This window comes from Aulonocara stuartgranti, assembly GCF_965226115.1.
Source record: "Aulonocara stuartgranti genome assembly, chromosome: 11".
NCBI lineage: Eukaryota > Metazoa > Chordata > Actinopteri > Cichliformes > Cichlidae > Aulonocara > Aulonocara stuartgranti.
The window spans coordinates 22,410,476-22,433,320 of record NC_138947.1 but is presented as its reverse complement, the minus strand read 5'-3'; the positions used below and the strand labels follow the sequence as shown (position 1 = coordinate 22,433,320).

Below are 22,845 nucleotides of genomic sequence, written 5' to 3'. Positions count from 1 at the left end.
TTAAACAGGCAACAGGGTGCAATCACAATCCTGACAATAACGGGTTCACTGTTGAGGGTAGAAAAAATGAAGACAATTTGTATATGGAAATAAAAGAAGGCAGAAGCTGGAACTTGAAATTACTTAAAGTAACGTGTTACTTGTTATTAAATAGCATTGGTAAAATAAGATTTAAAAAGTAAATAAAGTATAGCCCCTGACACAACTGCTTAAACTAGTCCCACTTCTCATAACAATCTGTGTAATTTAATATTCATAAAGCTGTACAGTAACTACTGCATGGGTGTGTATTATGTGGTTTGGGTATTAACAGGCCTGTCTGTTTATTGCTGAATGACATCACACATTCCTGTTCATGCAAAACACACACACACACACACACACACACACACACACACACACACACACACACACACACACAGTGTAACCCCTTTGCATTGTGTCCTGACCCGTCTGGAATATTTGAGGCAGAGTTGGGGTGCAGCAGGACAAACTCATAATGTGTAGACAGAAAATATTTTATGCGTCCTACATAAAGCCTGAGTGTGCTTATATTGTCTGACAGCCACAGTTATTGTGAAAAAAAAAATATATGAAGCCTGGTGGCATAATAAAAGGTTTAGCCTGAAGAAACAGTCACTGTAATGCAATCACCCCCCCCCCCCCCCTAAGCAGGAGGCCTAACTTGCTTTACTTACCCCTTAAACACATTCATCAGGACAGCTGGGAGCACTATTGCTGTAAAGAAGGGGAAAAAGGACAAACCAGAGCAGCTGCTCAAATGTGTTATTGCTTAAATAAATTGACCAGCATCCACAAAGTTATAAAATATTATTTATTTCAAATAAAGATGCAGTTGCAGCATGCAGTGTGGGACATTAATGAATATGTCCAAAATCTTATATCTAAAATGTTGCTAACATGGCACTCTGACATGAAATTGCAGTGAGTGTCCTGGATTTGAACCCTGGATGTCTTGTACAAAACGTAATAAACTAAACATTTGAGAAAGCATCATAAAAGTGACAAAATTATATCTCCAGACTGACTTAAATTAAAAACTATTTTGAATATTATCTGTGTGCCATCCATAATATTGGTGTTGCTATGTTCTGCATTTACTTTGCTAAATATCTATGGGGAAAATCCAAGCATGTGGTGACAATAACTCTGGAAAACATGAGCTCATTTAATTTCACCCGTTATGGTAATTGTGTCATTAGAGCCTCATTAAAAGAGAAAAATGGGATATAAACAAACAAACAAAAAAAGCCAGGTTTCAGACTTCCTACATGTTCATGGTTACATCATATCTTAGAGGGGACAGTTAGTAGCACTAACTACTATTATTTCCAGGAATCCAAAGCTCTGTTGTTACTCTTTTATAAGGATATGTGCCAAGGCATTTTGTAAACAAGCAATGAAAATGTAGCAGTTAATGAAATCTGCACAGCAGATAATGCCATATATTCTTAAACTAATGCTCAGAAGTCTTTTTTGTTGTTGTAAGGCATTAACGCTTCCATAAAAGCAGATGCAGTTTGTGGAATTGTCGGCTTTTACTTTGAAGCATTAGCAGTAACAACTCTACGTGACAAGACACAACAATTTGACTGGTTAGATGGAAATAGGTGGAATAAATAGATATGTTTGAAAAACCTGCATGTAAAGATGGATGAAAGAACAGCAAAGGAAGAATGAACACTGGCCAATGCTTTATGATACAGCCTTGGACAGCTTTACAGTGAGGACATCAGTGTTTGTACTAAGATTATACATGGATCCTTTCAATACAAAACAAAACACCTTAGAAAGTGTTCCTCTGCACAGAGAGGGATATAGCCGGCACAGTAAACATAATCTAGAGTGGATCTTCTTAAACCACTCCTTATTTCTTTACATTTTGCTTCCAAGCAGCCAGACTGTGTCATTTTTTAAGTGGTCTTGAGCAGTATTTCTCCAGGCTTTCTAAAAGTCTTTTCATTTTTAGTCCAGTCCTTGTACCTGACCTTTTTCAGATGAATGTTTTCTTTTTGTTTTGTTTGTTTAAGCCACTCAATACTGACCTGTGAAATCATTCAAGCAAACTATCTACAGCAGATGAACTGAATTTAAAAATTATGTCCTTAACAAACACCTGACCCTTCAGTTGATTCATCGACTGTTCACTGAAATTTCATGAGAAATGGTCTCAGTGGAAGGGTGGCTGTCAGGAAGCAATTCTTAAGGAAGGGGAACAAGATGAAAAGGCTGAGGTATCCCAAATTACTCAAGAACTGGACTGAAAAATCAGTGACAACAGGTCTGATGGAGTGATGAATCCAAATTTGAAAATTGTGGTTCAAATTGTCATCAGTATGTAGCGAGGAGCTCAGGGAAGATGTGCAACAGAGTGTCTACAAACGTCTGTAAAACACAGTGGGCTCGTCAAAGTGTCCTGGTTTTGGAGCTGGATTTCAGCCAGCTGTGTTGGGAATCTTGTCAAAATGGAATTGTGATTCTGATCCACCATGGAATACCATATGGAAAGCAATTGATTGGCCATGGTTTCATTTTTTAGCTTGATAATAATCCCAAACACTTCCAGTGCAGTAAAAGCGTATCTAGATACGCACAGTGGAACCCCATCAGCCATGGACTGGCCACCCCAGAACCCAGATCGCAACATTATTGAAGCAGTGTGAGATCATCCTGATAGAGAACAGAAAAAAAGCAGCAAACATCCAAAGAGCTTTGAATGTCCTTCATGAAGCCTGTAGAACTATTCCTGAAGACTACTTAAAGAAACGGCAAGAGAGTTTAGGTTGTGTTGAAGAATAAAGACGGCCATACTAAGTGTTGTCTTTCAGACTCATCAGAATGGTACCAACTCAGTTTTTGCCTTACATACTCCATTTCGATCTATTTTCTAACATCTTTCAGTAAATCACTGCACCTATTTCAGATTTAAAATATAAGTAAATGAAGGGTGACTTAAAACTTTTGCACAGTATTGCAAATTAATAAATTAAGGTGTGGCAGTTAAGTGTATAATCACACACTACCCAAGAGTTTCGTTTCAAATACAATTAAGGAACTAATGAAACTGTGTGTGAGCTCATTGTGTAAGCAAAGAGTACCCACAGATGACTACTTTTCCAGCCTTGAGGTCATCCTGCAAGATAATGAGCTGTGGCATTACAACGTCCCCCTGTGGGAACACACAGCCCCAGTCCAGGGACTCGACTGCTGCAATGGAGGGTGACCGGGACTGCGCTGCTGTGTGCTCCACCCTCATCCGTCTCAACAGCAGAATTTCTCAAGAGGCAGAGGAGTGATTTAGTTAATCTCATCAAAGACAATCCATGCTGTACATGTCTTGTGTAAGAAAGGGTATGACTGCGATCTGAAGAGAAAGTGAGTCACAGTGGATTATTGTTGCCTTTTCAATGATCCTCGTCGTCATGGAAACTGCAGAGATGATAAAAAATGTTAAATGATGCCATGAGCTGAAAGTGACAAAACGAATGCATCACTGCAGTTCAGATCAAATTTATTCAAAGGGGCTAACTTTAGTCCAGGAAGGATTTTCTATCATGTCACTCAGACTGCTCTAAAGAGAGCAACAGTGTAACTGTTGTTTAATGAAACAGCAACTCAGGGCCCATTTTTGAGGCCACCTGAAGTTCAGCCATGCTTATTAGCTGCTGTTACCAGTGAGAAAAGTAAATGAAGGTGTGAAAAGAGCTGCAAAAAAGGAAGAGATCAGGGGTTTAAAAACAAACTCCTTCTGGTTGTAATGCCTATTTTAAAACAGACTGTTTGAATGTGTGACACAGAGATGAGCACAGAGAAGGTAAATGCCTCCGTTTCTTTGTCTCGCTTTGTTTTCGGTTGCGACGGCATCAAGCCATTGTGACAATGAGAAAAACAACGAACAGAGTTAAAGTTCTTTACTCCCCTCCTCTAATTCCTGGTTTCACTTCCTGTTATTCTGTCTCTCTTGTGAGCCTCTTCCTGTCACCTGATGCTGAGAGATAAAGCACCAAAATATGGGAAAAGGATTGAGGGGGTCAGTAAGAAACATTTTTTTTGTGCGTCTGCACATTTTAAAAATTCAGCATGAGTAACTAAAAACAATATATACAGCAAGCCATGATTTTATCAGCTGCAAGCTGGCCAATATGATTCTTATCAAATTAAAAGCATGTCCTTAGCTATTATCCATATAGCTTTAAAAAACTCAACTAATCGGAGGTGTGGGCACAATAACTTGACGAGGGGGAAATTGTTTTACATATCAAGTGACTGCTTACTCATACTCATTCCAGATAGGCCAGTAGGCGTGTTCACAGATACATTTCAGTGCCTCTGGTGTGTGCGCTCTGCCAGGACAGCGCTAAGGGCTGAGTCATGTTGGTCTAATGTCAAGACACAGAGCCCATGAATAGGCATAGTTGGCCATGAGGGACAGAACAAATGATGCGGTGGCAAGGTTAAAAATCCCCTGACCGCGTGAGGCCCTTCAGTTAACTCCAGCTGGCCAGGGTTCACGCAGCGCCGCATCCAGTAGCCAAATGGCAGTCTATGTCTGTGCAGCCCAAAAACAGGCTCGGAGGTGCACACAAGTGCTGATAAGGCACAGCTGCATGACTTGGCTGAGACGTGCATTGGTAGATTGAGAGGTGTGAAGCTGTGAGTGCGATGCTTAAGGTAGAGAATGTGAACAATGACTGGAATCTAAAGTGGTCTTTGGGTGGAGGTGAGGTCCTGAATAATTGGGAGTCTGATTTAGAAAAGATAGGTGCTGCATTAAAGAGACTGGAAACCTGCAGTTGCTCTTTTATTAAAATAGAAAACATAAATAAAATGCCTATATAGATATTTACATTGATATCATTCAATTTTTATCTGAACTGACGTTCAGCCTTTCAGGTTTTCTTAAATAGATTTTTAAAAAGTCCACCTCTTTTGTCTGTCTCAAAAGCAGTGGTGAACAATCCAGTGTCACTCATCAACAAGGAAGTTGATGAGAGCAGTCCTGGGAGACAAGATGGCTCTCTTTATGCTGCGTTCGCGCAGAAACTTCTGTCCGACGGGGCTCTCCAGAACCAGCTGCTGTACCCGACTGGTATCTTTGGACACCTGCACAGGGACGGTCACCATGCCACAGGACTTGTTGTTTATCTAAGAGTAAGAAACAGAAGGCGACAGATGAAAGAAGTTACTGAAAGTTTTTTTCCATTCGGTTATTTTGAAAAACAAAAGTACTGCCATTGAAAGTTGTATTATAAACTGGCACAAAACTCCTAAAATAGCAGACTCCACCTTTTCCCTCTACATATACAGTGCATCCTTTAAAACACATAGTTAGTGGTACGCATGGTAAGGACACTCGGTCTTGTATGTTTGGAAGCAAATGTATGTGTGCACACGCTGAACATGATGCTGCTTTTAGGTGGTTGTAAATTAAGGGTGTGCACGCTTGTGTGTGCGTGTGCTCGGGATTGGCCTCCATTCTGGGACAAACCCGAGTACGTGATTAGAGGACTGAGAGTGAGGAAAGCCACAACAGAGCGCTCAGTCTAAGGGAAAACCACCACCATCATCATCATCACTGAGCAATGGAAGCTCAAATATATATACAGTGCGTGTGACTCAGAGATGTGTAAAAGAGTATTATTTTCACTAAGACACGGAAAATACATATGGAGTATTGTGAGAACAGAACTGGGCACACCCACCCGCACTCAGACGTGTGCTGGTGGGTTTCCTGGAGACCCGTCCTAACCATAAACACTACTTCTTCTTGCTAAGGTAACCCTTACCTAACTGAGTATTTACACAGAAATGTGCTGATTTCCCAAAATGTCACTGCAATGAGATTTATATCTCTGTAGTGGGAATAGAATAAGTGGACACACCCATTTCTGTCTCGTGTTTCTCGTCTCTTTTTCCACGTAAAACTCAAGTGAATGAGTAGCGCTGTTATTCAGCGTAGTGTTTGTTGAAATCACAGGTGTGTGTGCGTGTGAGAAGGGATTAGCAGGTTTTCTCAGGGGGATACTACCTCCTAAAAGAGAAAATAGTCACATTACAGCAGTTGGAGCTTTTATCTATTAGCCTAGTGGATATCCAGGGCAGAACGAAGAATAGCACTCTGATACAAATGGATTTTCTTTTAAAAAAAAAGAAAAACACTATCACAGCTGGATACATCCTCTGATTGTCTTTGCATGTTGAAAAACACCGATACTTGAATTCCCGATGATGATGTACTCAGCTTAGAACCAGTCACAGGCTTCATTTTGGCTAACAGGCGTTTTTTTGGTTGGGTTTTTTGTAAAGAAAGTACACGAGTGAGTGAGTGACAGCAAGGCAGGAACTCTGTTCTTAACTTCTAATTACTGACCAACTTGTCTTTTTAACTTTAAGCACAGTGTCCGACATGCTGACGCATAAACACACAGGTACGCACGAACTTGTAAAGACATCTATCCGCGCGCGCACAAGCACACAGAGGCTAATCATAGGCTCTCCTGAAAATTACAGACTATGGAAGTAATCATGGAAGTAAAAGTGGAGAGTTTCAGGAAATGCTAGAGGACGTATGAGAAAAACAGTCTTAATAAAGTTCTGTATATACACTCACTGGCCACTTTGTTAGGTACACCTTGGTAGTACTGGATTGGACCACCAAGGGTGCTCGACTGGATGAGATCTGGTGACTGGTGGCATTTGAGTGCACATTTAAAGGGACAGACATGAGCATCAGCAATACTCAGGTAGGTGTTAAAACATTGGTACTAAGGGACTAATGTGTGCCATTAGAACACCATCACCAGCATTATTTATGGATACATGCGTTTTGTCTTTTTTTAAACACCAAATTCTGAACCTAACATCCAAATATCACAGCAGAAATCAAGACATTTCTCTAATCTTCTGTTGTCCAGTTTGTGTCTCCTCCCAGTGTCAAACTGAGGATTATTCTACATGTTAGGTAAATGTGTTAACCACCATAATATGGAGTGTTCCCTGATTGTTACTGGTGGTTATTTGAATTCCTGTTGCTATCAGCTCAAAGCAGTCTGGCCATTGTCCCCTGACCTCTGGCATCAACAAGGTATTTTCACCCACAGAACGTTTGCTCAGTGGATAGTTTCGCTTTGTCAGACTGTCAGGGACCAAGCAGTAAAGCATAAAGGACACCGGTGGTTTTAATTCAAAAAACGGGTTTTATTGACCCAAAAATATGAAAATATATTTAACAAAGCCAAAACTTAAACAGGCAGACCAATAAAAGAGGTCAACTCAACAGACTAAACTCAAGATAATAATTAACAAAACCTCAAACAAACATATGGTAAACTGACCTGCTGAAATGACACACAGGGGGACTTAAATACTGGTTTAGCTAAACCAAATGACACACACGGGGGAAAACAAGATGGCTGCCATATAACCAACTAATACAAAACATTTAAACAAACATGAAACACCCCCCAGGCAATGAAGCATGTGGTGCAATCCAATTAGGCTGTCAGCAGTACTTCAGGTCTCCCAGCCCTTTGCCACACCTTTTGCCAGACAGGAGGAGACACCAACCCCCAGGTAACATGTGTGGCATGCCATCACACAGACCATTCTGTATAAACTCCAGAGACAGTTGGGTGGGAAAATCCCAGTAGTTTCTGAAATACTCAGAACAGCCCATCTGACACCAATAATCATTCCATGTTCACTTACACGACCTTTCTTCCGCATTCTGATGCTCAGTTTGAACTTCAGCAGGTTGTCTTCACAATGTTTAGATGTACAAGTGCAATGACCAACAAAAGAAAAGGAATTAGGAAATGTAAGCGCTTCATTTAACTTTGACAACCATTTATTTCTGTATTTATTGTTCGGTCACAGAGTCAGAACCTTCAGCAGTGATGCATATTGAGTGAGTTCACGTTTATCTGAACTTACCAGTACAGACAATTCCACAAAGTCAGGGACCTCCAGATACTCTGGGTCCACAGTCGGCCAGGACTGCTGCAGGACATCCCCTTCATGTTGGAGGATGGGGCTGAGGGGGTGTTTCACCTGGCAAAGACCTGGGAAAGACCCAACATGGACAATATTTGCCGACTCTCAGGAAACGTATGCGGAGGTACAAAAGAGTCAGTCAGAAATGTTTGTTTTTTTAAAGAAAGAAAAGTTATATACACATTTAATTTTTAGTTCTGCGGATTACTTTAATGTTGCTTGTATTTGTTAATCTTTATGCTGAGACAACATCTCGGTAATGGGTCATACAACAACGACGCAGCTATTCTTACAGCGAGCTCCTGTCCTCTGGAGGCCCAAGGGAAGGATGTGAACTTCCTCTATCCTGCACTGTGTGTGTGAAATTACGATGAAGGGCTCAGAGAGTAAAGTACAGTGCGGCAGAGGTCACACATCTTGTATGTCCTGTTTATAACGCTCTGCATTGGTGATTCTCAGACTGTGGGGGCAAAACATGACGAACACGTACCGGGGAAACTATGCAGTGAAACTCGAGTAAGCTGAATAACTGAGGAATTTTTTAAATTTTTTTAAATGGGGTGGGGGTAGGACAATAAACAAAACGAAGTTTGCTGATGCTATCGTGCTCAACTTTGTTTCACTAAAAAACAACTTAAGCTTCTATAGCTTCTTCTGCTATACGTACATGATGTACATGAGCACACACAAACACAAAACGTGCTCATTGTCACTCATTAAAACCAGCACACACGCTATACGCTTTCCTTTCAGCTGGACTCTGTTTTCTGGTTCTCTCCTCTCTCGGCTGTATGCAGAAAGCTCGCGTCCGTGCATCCATGAAAAGAAAAGGATGTCCTCCAGGGCAGCGCAAGGGCAGAAAGTGACGCTAGAGCTTCCTTTCTGTTGTTTAGCTTCTCAGCACTGTTTATTTCAGGCAGAGTGTACTGATCATCACCACTCATCGTTGGGTGTTCACTAGTGTAAATTAGAAGTTTAGCAGAGGCCGCTTCCTCTTTTACACACCAAAATTATCCTCATTTACAACTATTTAAATATCATCCGACAAGCGGTTAAGTGTAAGAAGCTGTGTGTGTCATCATGTGACACATTTCTTCTTTACATTAAATATGCACATGAACTTCACCAACCTGCCCAAAGCTCAGAAGCTAAGTGAGGGGCCATGGGTGCTGTCATCATAACCAGGGCAGCCAGAGCTTCCTCAAACTCCACGCTGTGTTGCAACAGCCTGACTGTTGCACTCTAGACACACAGAAGCAGTGGAGAAAATGTGATTTCCAGTGTGTTCAGTTCAAACAATACTTGTACCATATTTGCAGTTAGTTCGCCTCAGTTGAGTCACGCCTCATTTATTCATATTTTGCAAGGAAAATGGGGAAATAGGTGCAATGATTTACTGAAACGTGAGAACACTGACGAAAGTACAGTATAGAAGGCAAAAACAGAGTTTGTACAATGAGCTTTAAAGTCAATATTTGGTGTGATCACTTTTATTCTTCAACAGCCTGAACTCTCTTAGGCAGCTTTCTTGTCATTTCTTTAAGCAGTTTTAGGAACAGTTTTCCAGGCATCTTGAAGGACAAACATTAATGCTGTTTGGATGTTCGCTGTCTTATTCAGTGTCAGGATGATCCCACACTGCTTCAACAATGTTGAGGTCCAGGCTTTGAGGAGGCCAATCTACAACTGATTGATGTTTTTCTATGCAGGTATGCTTTTACTGCACTGGCAGTGTGTTTGAGATCATTGTCATGCTGAAAAATGAAACTGCTGCCAATCAAGCACTTTCTTGATGATGGATCAAAATCTGATTCTACTTTGTTTGGACAAGATCTCCATGACCACTGGCTCTCAAACCACGACAGAGCTTCAACTGTGTTAAAGATGACTGTACACACTTGCTGTTGTATCTCTCTCCTGGCTCCTCTGTACATATTAACAACAAAAATTTCACAGTTGGATTCATCACTCCATCAAACATGCTACCACTGATTCTGATGTCACTCCTCAGCTATTTGTCCCTGCCTTAAGAATAGCTTCTTGACAGCTACACTAAGACCTATCAGGTCCTTTATCAGCTCTTTTCTGGATTCCTTTTCCTATTTCTTAAGGACATGACTTTAGATGTTGCTCATCTGATGTATTGATGTATTTATTTATTTTTAGCTAAGTTTTAGGCTAATAGCGCTTTAGCGCTTGGTGCAAAAATATAATTTTATGCCTGTCAAACTATGTTATCTTAGGCATTTTTCATGGATTCAACGAAAGAAACAGAGACTGGACTGAAAATGAGTGAAAAAGCAGCCAATGTCCACAGAAAAACCTTGAAAGACCTTCAGAAACCCTGGAGAACCATCGTCTGTGACCACATTAAAAAATTACAAGAGGAAGTCTGGCTCCTTGGAAATAAAATATAATGAAATAGACTTTTTTGCACATTACTGTCCTTCAAGATATAAGAGAGTGCACTCACGCTCAGTGTGTTAGTGAGTCCCATTAGGCGAGATATGGCTGCGTTGAACAGGAAGTCCTCTGTGAAGTGAGTCGTCACCTGAAAACACCAACAGAGAAACACGGCACAGTTGGTGAGTAAAAACAACAGTCTGAGGCTTTATGATGCGTTTCTGGATCCTAGACATATGGCTGCTTCCAGATGGGTTGGTGTTGTCACTTATTATTACAGAGTGTGCCTCTGATGAATCACTGGAAAACAATGACAGGTTCAGAAGACGGGCCTCCAGTCTGTTATTGTCATGTGGACCAGCTGAAGCCACAAAGCGAGTCAACATTCCCCTGCTCAGCTTTCATGGAAAAGGGAGCCATTTGGGAGGGTCCACAGGGAGCAGGTTTATCAACGAGGCTTTTGAGGGACAGATCAAAGGACAGCCTCGGCTTTGAGGGCTTAGGGCAAACAGCCTGAGGTCCTTTGAAAGCAATGGCCTTGAGGTGGGAGGCGGGGGGTAGAGAGCGACTATCAAACCTGGCAGCCAGAGAAGGCTATTTATAAAGTGTGAAAGGAGACAGTTTAAAATCAATTTCCAGCGCCTTCTGCTGCTACCCTTTATTCCAGGGGTTTCAGGTTGCGACGGATGTTTAGCACTGAAATGCCACAACTCAGGACTTTGTACTGCGAGACTGTGTAACGAGTGATATATTACTTGGTGTCATTTGGTGCCTTATAAATGAGAAAAGACTTCTTAACGTGCCTTCCAACTGTAATTAACAAAGTGGCAAAAGGCTGAAGGATATTAATTAATACCAGGCATCAACAACTTTAGCACAGATAAGAGGAACAAGCTGAGAGCGAAATTCAAAACGGAGCAAAATGACAGATGCAATATGTTGCCGAAGGACAGTGAATGTTAAATCTCACTGACAACCCGAGATTTGACAACGGGCACATATCTGACCCCTGCTGGTGAGAAGTGCTGCAATATGTCACAGTTTAATGTCACAATGAGACGCTTAAGCCAGGGGTGTCCAACTCCAGGCCTCAAGGGCCGGTGTCCTGCAGGTTATAGACATCACTCTGGGTCAACACATCTGATTCAAATGAATAGTTCATTCCCAGGCCTCTGCAGAACTTCAAGACACGTTGAGGAGGTTATTTAGACATTTAAATCAACTGTGTTGGATCAAGCACACATCTAAAACCTTCAGGACACCGGCCCTCAAGGCCTGGAGTTGGATTCACTCGTTCTCACTGGAGCTGCTCACACAGACAAATTTGCAGCACTGACTTTTTTCGAAACAAGCTCAATTTTTCGGATCCGAATAAACACACTTGATATGTTAGACTGCATTTGGGAATAAATGTGTTCGTAGCTCAAAATGATGATACGGAAATAGTAAAAGAATACTGTTTTACTTCAGACACACAGCTAAACACACAGATGTGATCCTAGCTCTGTCAAAAAGAGCTTAAAGTGCCCAACTGACATCATGAAATATGGACAAAAGCAGCCATTATACAGCTTCAACTCCTGGATCAAACCATTAAGTCTGCCTTCTGCTGCCTTCTAGTGAGAATTGGATGAACCCAGAATCTCAGTTTCTTCCCTTTCTTGTTTAGAAACATCAGGACCAACTCATCATCACGACGCGCTCGGTGTGTAAAGGCCTTTAGGCTGCAGAGCAGTTACCTCTTGAATTGCGTAGTTCTTGTTCTCCCAGATCTTTTTGGCCTCTGCGAGCTCTTTCTTTTTCAGCAGCCTGGGGTTGGGGACATCTCCGAGCTGCCGTGCTGCTCTCAGCTTGGTCACCAGCTGCCACAGTCGAGACTGCCATCGTAGAACGCCAGCAAGAGCATCGGCTGGAGTGGGTCAACACACACAGGACACAGGAAAGAGCATGTTTTTACAAGATTTATTTAAGTTCACACATCATGAGTAACTTGTCTGTGTAATTTTGCAGACTCTTCTCACTCTTAGCATTCCACAGGATGTCCTGTTCAGGCGGTGCCGCATAGAGGATGTATAGTCGTACTGTGTCCACGCCGTACTGCTGGACCACGTCTTGGGGGTCCAGCCCGTTGTGTTTGGACTTGCTCATCTTCTCCCACGTCACCTCAACGTGACCGCCACTCAGAGCCACTGGCTCCTTATCTGGAAGAAACAGGATGGGGTCAGAGATAGCTGGGATCAATAGACGTCCTACTTTGATAACTAGCAGTATCTCTTGTTTATCTTGTTACCAATCAATAAATCCTTAAATGCTAAGTATAACAGTGTTTTGGTATCTTCAAAGGATTTTATGTGATTTGGCTTTTCCTGAGAGTGTCTGATTAACCCGTCATTCAACTGGAAAAGTGCGATCTGAAGCGCTTAAATGAAGAAGGCTTCTCGCTAACAACGCTAGAAGGAGGCGGGGAGGCAGTGTTACCACACATTACAGAGAAAAAAGATCAGTCATTTCTCCGAGCCCCCCTCCTTTCTACTTGTTACAAATGTGTCACATTAACAAACACCCTCCAGCTGCACGCAGCATGTACCTGTGAAGTTTATTTCTTCTCTCTTTAGGTACTGGCCACTGCCTGCAAGCTTAAACGTCTGGCCCTTGATCAGACCCTGGACCAGGAGCTTCCGAAAAGGTTCCCTGTAACACATAAAGAGAGTGTTTCACTTACAAACACTCTCAAAATTCAAATGCACACTAAATAAAAACAAAAACAAACATACACATAAACCACAGTGTACCCCACCTGTGACCCACAAGACCCTGATCCTTGCAGAAATGACAGAGGAAGCGAGCATAGTACAAGTGCATAACAGCGTGTTCCTTCCCTCCGATGTACACGTCCACAGGAAGCCAGTGGTCTGCCAAGTGGCGCTCAAAAGGCCTGAAGACGGAGAGGACATTTAAAGAGGTGCTCACTTCATTTACTAGCCTAAAGTAATATCAAGAGCAATGCTAAACTGAAAAGGAACAATAAGAAGGGTGAAGAAGTGTCAGTGAAGAAGGGGACAGGATTTCTGAAGACCTTGAATGATCTCTTCCTTCCTAAAATGAGGTCTGTTGAGTTTCATATAGGAGCTTTTTTGGGCTCTCACAGACGCTATAAATGATTGTGCAAACATCATCATCTGTCCACACAAACCAATGTTGTGGAAGAAGTCTTTTCAGTAAACACAGAGGCTGCTGGTTTGCTCTATCACGATGTAACTTTTATCTTTTGCTCACTTAACGCCATAATACTACACAGTAATCATTTATTTTACCTTTTTTTAATTTTAATTGATTCAGTTTATGTTTTCTCGTTCATGTCTTTGTCATTTTGTTATCTGCACTTGAAGCACTTTGATGTTTAAAATCAATGCCAAAAATGAATGAATTAGCAACTCAAAGCTGCAAAATGCCCAATTACAATCCCAGTAGGCATTTTTTCAGATGAGACTAGTTTGTAGTTACGTGCTTTGGTAGACATGCACGCCGTCTTCCTCCAGGGGGCAGGCTTAATCTGACACACGAGAATCCAGAGAGGAAAAGAAGCATCGTGAAGCCTCTTCAGTTTCTTCAGACTCAGAAAAAAGTACCAAAGTAATGCCTTCTTACATTTTGGCTGCCATCACAAGTTAATAGTGAAACTATGACTATTGCTTTCAGATCTTGGCAGGACAGCCGCGTGTAGTCAGCCTGGCTGTCATGATGGAGTATCGGTAATGACGCTTTTTAGGGAAGACTTACATCATTACTCTCCTTCACACGTCTCTGCCTCCAACCCTCCCTCTGTGCCTGATAGCACCTCCAGATAATTGAACCGGGGTGGAGGGGAGTTATGAACTCACAAAGCTGAAAATAATTCGGACTCACTTCTGGCAAGAGGCCAAGGAAGTCTAACACATAACACCCTGTTCCCATTTCCTTCATCGCACTTGCTACTTTAAAACATCACTCGCTTCCCATTTTCGCTCCCAATCCCCCACCCCGCGTGTATACGGCTCAGCAATCCAACTGAAATGCACAAATGGTGTAATTGCTTTTTCTGTTGTGCTGTAATCTGTCCGGCAAAGAAAAGTGATGGAGAGAGCAGTCCCCCTCCCTTTTTAAAGCAGCTTTACGGCTAGGTCAGGGCACTGGGAAATTAATCTCTTTTGTTAAGCTCAGGGTATCACCGCCACCCCAGCAGGTGACGGCCATTGCTCCATAATCTCTATCGGCAAAGAGTGCAACTTTCAGGGAAGTGCGTATGCATATCTGCGTGTACACAACCCAATACAAGTGTTTCAAGCAGGCAAGTGGGAGAGAGAGTGGGTGATCTAACAATGAGCATAATCATAGTTTGAGTACAACTTACACCAATAGCACTTATAGAGTTTGTATTTACACAGCGATTACACAGCGACCTTTCTTCATATCTAAATAGACAGACATGCTTCTTCTCCTACTGCTGGAGAACCTTTTGCAACTTCCTCTTTTCTCGTTTTCTTTTAAACAAATACGATTGTAATAAAAGGTGAGAAAGAAGGTAAGAAAAAAAGATGCAAGAAAGAAAAGTAAATAAGTCTACATTTGTTGGCCTCATTGAGCCAGAGATGGATGAACAGGAACATATTAAAGCTTCAAGAGGAGGCTGTTTATACCTGTATGCATTGTGAGGGTCTGTGTATCTAAAATAATACCAGGCCGAGTCCACAAATGTGTCCATGGTGTCAGTTTCCCTTCTCGCTGGGCCCTTGCATCTGACAGGAGAGACAAAGAGAGAGTTGGCAAAGGAAGGACTGGGAAAAAAAACAACAAAAAAAACAGGCTGATAAATTAGAAAGTGAACAAATGAATGATGTCTGTTTGTATGCTCAGAGAAAATGGCTCATTATGTGATTAACGTGGGTGTGCGCGCGCATGTGTGTGTGTGTAATGCTGCCTGCATCTGGCTGTGGGGGTCATGTCCCCGTGGAGAAGCACAGCTGAAGCCAGCCTGGCACCAGAGCTCTGTTCTTGTGCCCTGACTAACAGGCTGTGCTAACAGGAAAAGAACTGGCAGGACGCACACACGATCATGTGTTTGTGTTGGAAATGCCACCTTGTGCCCCTCTCTATCCAAGCCAAACAGCACTTGGGTATGTGATGCGAATCTGCCAGCAACACTTTCACAGTGCAGGAGAGGACATCGGCAAAGAGGGGGAAGGAGGCGGGGCTTTTGGAGAGTACTTCTGCTTCAGTTTAAAAGCATTTAATGGAACGGTGAAAGCATCTGCCTTTTACTTATAATGAGTCTCAAAAGATTTAAAATCAGTGTCCCGGAAAGACAAACAGAGAAACAGCTCTGAGCTTTGCTACAGTGTGTGCAGCGGAGCTGGTGTCGTCTCCTGGACCTCGTGGGATGCCTCCGTTTCATCTTAAACTCCGTCTACTGCTCGACGCGTTCTGATTCATCTCACAGTCACATTTTTTTAGTCAGACACGCGCACGTAGAGAGGCAAAAACTCCTCGACCACCTACCATACCAGTCTATAATAAGGCTGTGATGATGAGGTAAGAGCTGGAGGTTGCCTAGCAACAAGGCTAAGGTGTAGCACAGTTAATATTTGGAAGTCAGGTGTTATTTCATATAATGAAAACCCAGCAGTATAACAAAACCCAGTCTATCACAAAAGCGCTCAAATGGAAAGAGAAAATTAGTGTGCACAAAGAAAGAAAGAAAGAAAGAAAAAGGATGCTCCTCTCCTTCCTCAGACAGGCCAGTATGGACCAATCAGGAGTCAGATTGTGGCTATTTGATGGACAGCTGGTCCCAGACTACTGAGGATGAGATTTGATGACACAAAGGTGCTCTGTCCAGAGATGGGCCTTCTCTAAGCCATGAAAGGAGCCCAACAACAAAAGTTGGTAGCTAAAACAAACCTGTGCTGGAGAGAGTGTGTAAAATGTGCGTGTGTGTTTGGAGGGTGAGCCAGAAAAAGCCAAAAGGCTCTCAAACAGATGCAGCTAAAGGAGGCAGCTGTCCACTCGAAAGCTCTCCACTACAGCAACGTGGCCCCAATCTGCTGTGTGTCCACCTGCTCATATGTTGGTGTTGTGCTAACTAAGCAGTCTCGCCTTTTACCTGCAAACCCACACCTGCACGCACACCTTCTTAAACCAGACTAAATCAAAGCTCAGGGTTCAGTTGGCAGACCAATTTACAGAACTGCAGAGGTTATGAGACAAAGATGAGCACGCAGGAAATGACTTCGTCAAGGACAGACAAAACTGCATTCCTGCCACCCATCTCTCATCGCCCTGCCCGTCTGTGTTCCTCGCAAACTTTAATTGGACATGGTCGACAAGTGACGAGAACAAATTTCAACAGACACTTAACAACGGAGGGGAGATGGGAAGAGAGGAGATAACGGCGTCTTTGCGATTATAGCCATCAATCACTGCTGATGGGGGGGAATTATAGTAGCTTTGTGGAAGTGAGTGAACACAATCTGATGACTTGTGCCATCTGCGACTGAGTGGGCCTTGGTTTTAATCAACATGGTGCCATGGCGGTGATTAGTCTTATTCAGAGAGGAATTCCCATGTCAGCAAGGCGCTCTGGAGACGCCAGTTGAGCAGTCATTCTGCATTCAGCACATTCACTGATGAGCTGCTGAGATGTGTGTGTGTGTGTCCGTGTGTGTGAATGATTAGGCACTGTGCATAAAAGGTAAATGCATGCATGTCCGTGCTTGTAGGGCATTCGTGTGCATCTCTCGAGACACAGCTGGCTTATATAACACCCATCATCATCATCATCATCATCTCATGCTGCTCGTGTCAGAGATGCCACTGATTACATAACCCCGAATGAACAAAAGTATTAATCATGCAATTTACAGGCTTGCACTCAATGCAAAGTGTTCCTGTAAAGCTGTCAGTCCTCTCAGGCCCGATTGACAGCGATCTCATTTTGTCAGTGTTGTTCTCCTGAGGAAACACAGGAAGGAAAGGCGGCCACAAACGCCATAACAGGCATGATCATTTCCCCAAAACGCTTATGCTGTGCTAGAAAAGGAATAACACTGTGTATCTCATATACAGTATGACATAGACGGACGTGTGGCTGTGCTGATGCTAATACTAACAGTGCTTCAGGAGATGGTGTTGATCCAGTGATACTTGTACAAATGGGATCTATGAGATACAGAACTGAACAAAAGGCTTGATTGGAGTGAACATATTCAGGAGTTCCCACACTAATCGGACCGGATTTTTCAAATTGTAGAAAAGAACCAGAGCAGTGACCTCCGAGGCAGTTCCTCGAACGGTCACCAGAGACTTCTATTTTAAATGATTCAACATTATAGCACACATAAACATGTTTAATCCTGATGCAAGAATACGATTTTGCTCTATTGCTATTTTTCCTGTTTGTGGGGCCTTGTTCCAGTTAATCTAATACAAAAAAAGACCTCTCAGCCATTCTTTGTGGAGTTTGCGCCTTTTGAAGAATTTTATTTGCAGCTATGCAATAAATAATATGGCTCACTCAATGGTAGCCAACAAACTCTTTGGACTCTTGTAAGCAAATGTTAAGGTGCATAAATGACAAAAGCTGCTATAAACAGCTTCCCAAGCTGCATTTTCTGGCTGCAGTGACACTGACACTTTATGCATTATATGTTTGTTCTTAGATAATAAACTGCAGCTGACCAGTATAACAAGTACAGGCTATAGTAGTAATTATATGCACTCATTAAAACTGTTATTGTGTGGTCTATAAAAGCATAACAGAGGGTTCAGCACCTCCTAGCTGCTACTCTTTCCTGTGCATTTTCTACATTAATTTGAATATTAGGAAGGAACGTAAGGCCCTGTGAGCATCACTGCGTGTTATAGACAATTTACAAATACTAATTCTCCATTTTTAAGGATTTAAGAAAGATGTCACACATCCTGTACCTTCTCCTTCCCTCCTTCTTATACACTGCTTATCTATTTGTTTGTAATGGCACGAAAGGTTAATGAGACACATGAAGTGGGATAAATGAAGTCTACAGTCCTGCTGTGCGTTATACAGGGCTGATAATACTCAGCGTTCTCACCTGGGACATTTGCAGTTGACCCAGTCATGTGCTGCTTCTAGAGGCGACGCCCCTTTTCCTGTAATCGATGGCAGCTTTGGCAGAGTAACTGGTAACTCCTCCTCAGGGACGGCGACCGGACCGCATGACCCACAGTGCACCACAGGGATGGGTGTGCCCCAGTATCGCTGTCTGGATATCAACCAATCTCTGAGCTTGGAGCTGGTTAGGTAGCCTCCAACCTTCTGTTCTTTGGCCTTCTGGGTAATAGAGTTAAAGGCTTGATCTCTGGTAAGGCCTGAGAACTATGCAACAGATAAAAGAAGAGGGACAAAAGAATGAAAATAGTGTTGTTTGCTTTTTATTAAAGAATGATTAGTATTAGTGCTGACCTCCTCAGAGTTGATGAGGGTTTGTGTCCCATCTTCACGAGTTTTCAGCACTGATGCCCAACTCAGATTCAGAGCTCTAGCTACAGACAGATCCTCTTCATTACAGTCTGGGACACCTGTAACATACATGTGCAGCATGAACATGTCAAGAAGGTAAAAGCACTCAACAGACATAAGATGCTGCTTATTTCAATCCTTTTTACTTGTTGATAACGCACCAACCACAGTATCCAGATAGTCATCAAAAGTCTCCTTGTGTGAGATGACCAGGGGAACCTCACGGCCGGTGAACAGGTTGTGAGCGGTGATGTCTGTCAGGGAGTCTGAAGAGCAAAGGGCAGGAGGGGAATGAGAGGCAGCGCTGCTTCCCCTGGCAGCTCATTATCAACAACTGTTCACCACTGAGACTAGTTCAAGGGGAACCCAATTAACAAACAGTCCACTGCAGCTTCTACAACCAAACCTCGACTGTGTTCGAAATTAAATATTTACATTAGCGCAAGGTATCCAACATGCATCCACTCCAGGATATGGAACACATAAAGACAAGTACAATACAAAACTTTAATGAAGTGTATAAAAAATATAGTTCGCAATTCTTCAAAGAAAAGCTAGTAATCATACAAGAACATATTAAAGTGTGTAAACTCCAGTTTGAAAACAGCCTGAGCACAAGCTGGTTGCGAGTGTGGAGAGATGCCAACCTCTGCCTGGCTGAAAGGCTTCCTGCAGAGCGGAGCGCACTGAGCTACTGCCGTGCAGCAGTCTGTGGGAGGGCAGGATGGCCAGGTAAGCAGCTCCGTACACCGTCTCCGGGGAGGAGCTGTAGGCTGACAGGGTCTCTCCTGTTTCCTTCCCATTCACCTGGAAAATAAGAGAGGAGGCATGTGGGAAACTGTCACATCCACAGCGGCACAGAGGTCGAATAAACAGCGAGGACCTGCTGGCTTTCTATTCCATATTTCTGTAAGATGGCAAATAAAACTAGAACAAAGCAACGGTTAGCATTTTTATGATTTTTATAACATAACAATTTTTATAACATATACACACATATATATATATATACACAAATTTTGAATCACAGCTTATAAAACTTGACCACAGTGACTCAGATATATAAAACACCTTCAGGGCTTACTGGGCTCTTTTAGCTACAATAAACATCCTGAGATCACTTTTAGATGGCGCACAGTTATTTAAGGATATTCTAATTAACAATTAGTACCCATCACGCTAAAAATCATACTGATAGGAGATAATTGCAATTAACAGCAGCATTTTACAAACTCTAGTTTTTACTTTAATTTTACATTCCTTCATAACAACCCTTTCCAATTATTATCCAACCCTCTTTCCTCTATAAATATAAAAATACTACAAAATATCTCAATTAAAGAACCGACTTGAGTGATTTTTATTTTTAAGGAAAACTGCTTTAATAATGCCAGTAATTGGGTTCTCAGTTGGCTTTTTGATGTCTCTCAGTTTGAGACAACAGGCTTGTGAAGAAGCCTAAATACGACTTTCAGCAGCAAGTAATCTGCGACATCATCTGTTTGGGTAAATTGCTACTTGTAGCAGATGCAGTGAAAGCAAATAATAAGTATGGATTTCGATGTTTTGGTACATGATTTTAATAGAAACAGATAAAAAGAGAGCTGTCAAAGAAACTCAAAGCAGGCAATCAGTGCTCGGGGTGAAAGAGATGAAAAACAGAAGCACAGAAGAGGGAGCACTTGCTGGGAAAGTGCTGAGAGACTGAAAGAAAACAAGAAAAGTGAAGAGGAGAGAGAAAGGAGTCGAGATCCACCTTCAGTTTGAAGTCGAAGTAGCATCCGGTGCACTCTCCAATCCAGTTTGCCTGCATGGCTTTGACCCCGTACCACTCTGGAAGGTCCTGCAGGGCGTCCAGGAGGGGCTGAAAGAGATAAAGCCACAAGTTTACTACTTTGTACAAGTTTGGAAGGAGCTAATTTTCCACTTCACTGTGGAAAAGAGATATTCCTATTAGTATGTGGCTGTCTAGGATAATGCAATTGACTCCAATTCCGTGTGGCCTCTTTCAAAGCGCAGCCAATTTATTTTGACAAAGCAGCAGAGCCGACCAGGTCACATTATGCAGACAAAAAGGGATTCTCAAAAATTGTGACCTCTGCTCGCCCTCTTTCCTGGATATCGCAAAGCAATCGCCTATATAGTGTGCACACTACCTCACACACCCACACTTCACATACACACCCATAAGCCCATACACCCCCCCCACACACACCCAGACACACAACAACATTTATACTGCATGATTAAAGGAAGCTATGCATATCAACAAGGCTCAAGCCAAAAAGCCACAGCTGGTCTGAGGCCAGAGATGTTATAATTCTCAATTTCCTTTTCAGTCTGTCAGCATCTATTACCCACAAACCACCCCTCCACCCCATCGTGGTGCCGTTCAGCATGCAGTACCTCATCACAGAGTTATCAATACGAACATAAACACTAGCCATAGTCATCGCTAGCATGAGTGCAGCTCGTCAGTTATGGATTCCCTTCAGAGCGAGAGGGGAAAAAAGGGGCATAAATCCCGAAGAACGTGTGTCAGCGTGACTGAGAGGCTGCTGGAAGGAGACACAGCAAAACAAAGATGACGAAAAAAAAGCTACGAGTGAGAATCGGGCACGGCTTTAAAGTGAAAGGCAGTGAGTGTTTTTCTCACAAAAGCCAGAAAAAACATTAACAGCAAGGACATGAGTCCCTGGCAACAAAGAAAAGCTTGAGCATGAAATAAGAGTAACCAAGGACTGTGTGTGTGCATGTGTGAGTGAGACATGTCAAGTACACTTCTGGGAAATATATTAACACAGTGAGGAAACACACAAACAGCTGTACTTTGGAAGTGGGTTCAGTTGTCGGGTGTTAATTTACTTGGAGGAAATCAAACATTTCTGGAAGCTATTTGAACAATACTGCACGTGAGCGGCGCACTGAGCTCTCGCTTTTTGTGAATCATTTAGATGTCAGTCGTGGTGTAATAGGCAGGCAGCATTTGTCTGAGTGCAACAAGTGTGATTATGCATGAAATTGAAAACTCCTGCTCCTGCCATGTGATCATTTAGCATCCTGCACGCTCCACATGGGAAGAAAAAAAAAGGATCCATCTTAGTAATAATACATAGTCGTTGCACAATGTGGAATAACTTGACAGCTAAACTGAATAAATATTGCCTGAAGTTAATGTTGTCTAACAGACTCGAACACGTTTAGAGGCGAGCGGACAGAAATAAAAAAAAAAAAAAAGGAAATCACAGTCCAATTACATCGCTTTTTATTTGTCACGCTCTGGTTTGACACGGTCCGCCTTTCCCTCCATCTGTCTCTCTCACTTCTCTCCCTTAACACCTTCCTCTTCCTTCCTTCCCACTTCTCTGCTCTTCAGAGAAAATTAGAAATGCAGGAACACATTGTCACAGTAGGCTGCTTCCACCTCCGCTCAAACCTCTGACACGGACACGCACGGGCGACTTCGGCGCCGCGGCTGAACCTGAGCGACAGCCGACTGCGGACGAAATTATTTTTTTAATCAAAGTGACAAAGCAGCGAATAAAACCCTCAAACGGACGCGCTGGTGCTCTCGCAAGTTTGGGGTTTGTTTTATTGGAAATTACATGTGTTTTGCATCATTTCCAATGTTTTTCTTTTTTACATTTATTTCACACCGCCCAGGCACTGGTTTCAATGTTATCTCAGTATGAAATGAAACCCCACTCACAAAAACTTGCTTATGCTTTCTTTTATATTGTGATGGAAACAAGAAGAGCTGAAATAATCAGGCAGTGACTGAACCCATAATTTGAATGCAGAGATGTCAAACTTTGTTTTTTTGCTAGGCAAATGTGAGGATTTACTGCTTTGATGTTCTGTATCTCTGACTATGTTTAAAGTTTTGGATGGCTTTG

General features: G+C 42.4%; 1 protein-coding gene across 2 annotated transcripts in view; it reads right to left on the bottom strand.

The window, feature by feature from the left end:
* Positions 1 to 4,809: 4,809 nt before the first annotated feature.
* The window catches only part of lars2 (leucyl-tRNA synthetase 2, mitochondrial), a 35,404-nt gene continuing 17,368 nt past the window's right edge, over positions 4,810 to 22,845 (bottom strand). For both annotated transcript variants that reach the window (XM_082553150.1, XM_082553149.1), the window contains 14 exons: positions 20,706 to 20,813; positions 19,597 to 19,756; positions 19,111 to 19,215; positions 18,893 to 19,008; positions 18,522 to 18,805; positions 15,093 to 15,191; positions 13,214 to 13,351; positions 13,004 to 13,107; positions 12,438 to 12,617; positions 12,156 to 12,325; positions 10,487 to 10,564; positions 9,144 to 9,255; positions 7,954 to 8,081; positions 4,810 to 5,166 (listed from right to left, as the gene is read on the bottom strand). In XM_082553150.1, the coding sequence (XP_082409276.1) occupies positions 4,987 to 5,166; positions 7,954 to 8,081; positions 9,144 to 9,255; positions 10,487 to 10,564; positions 12,156 to 12,325; positions 12,438 to 12,617; positions 13,004 to 13,107; positions 13,214 to 13,351; positions 15,093 to 15,191; positions 18,522 to 18,805; positions 18,893 to 19,008; positions 19,111 to 19,215; positions 19,597 to 19,756; positions 20,706 to 20,813 (1,962 nt within the window). In that variant the 3' untranslated portion in view covers positions 4,810 to 4,986. The remainder of the gene's footprint in view (positions 5,167 to 7,953; positions 8,082 to 9,143; positions 9,256 to 10,486; positions 10,565 to 12,155; positions 12,326 to 12,437; positions 12,618 to 13,003; positions 13,108 to 13,213; positions 13,352 to 15,092; positions 15,192 to 18,521; positions 18,806 to 18,892; positions 19,009 to 19,110; positions 19,216 to 19,596; positions 19,757 to 20,705; positions 20,814 to 22,845) is intronic.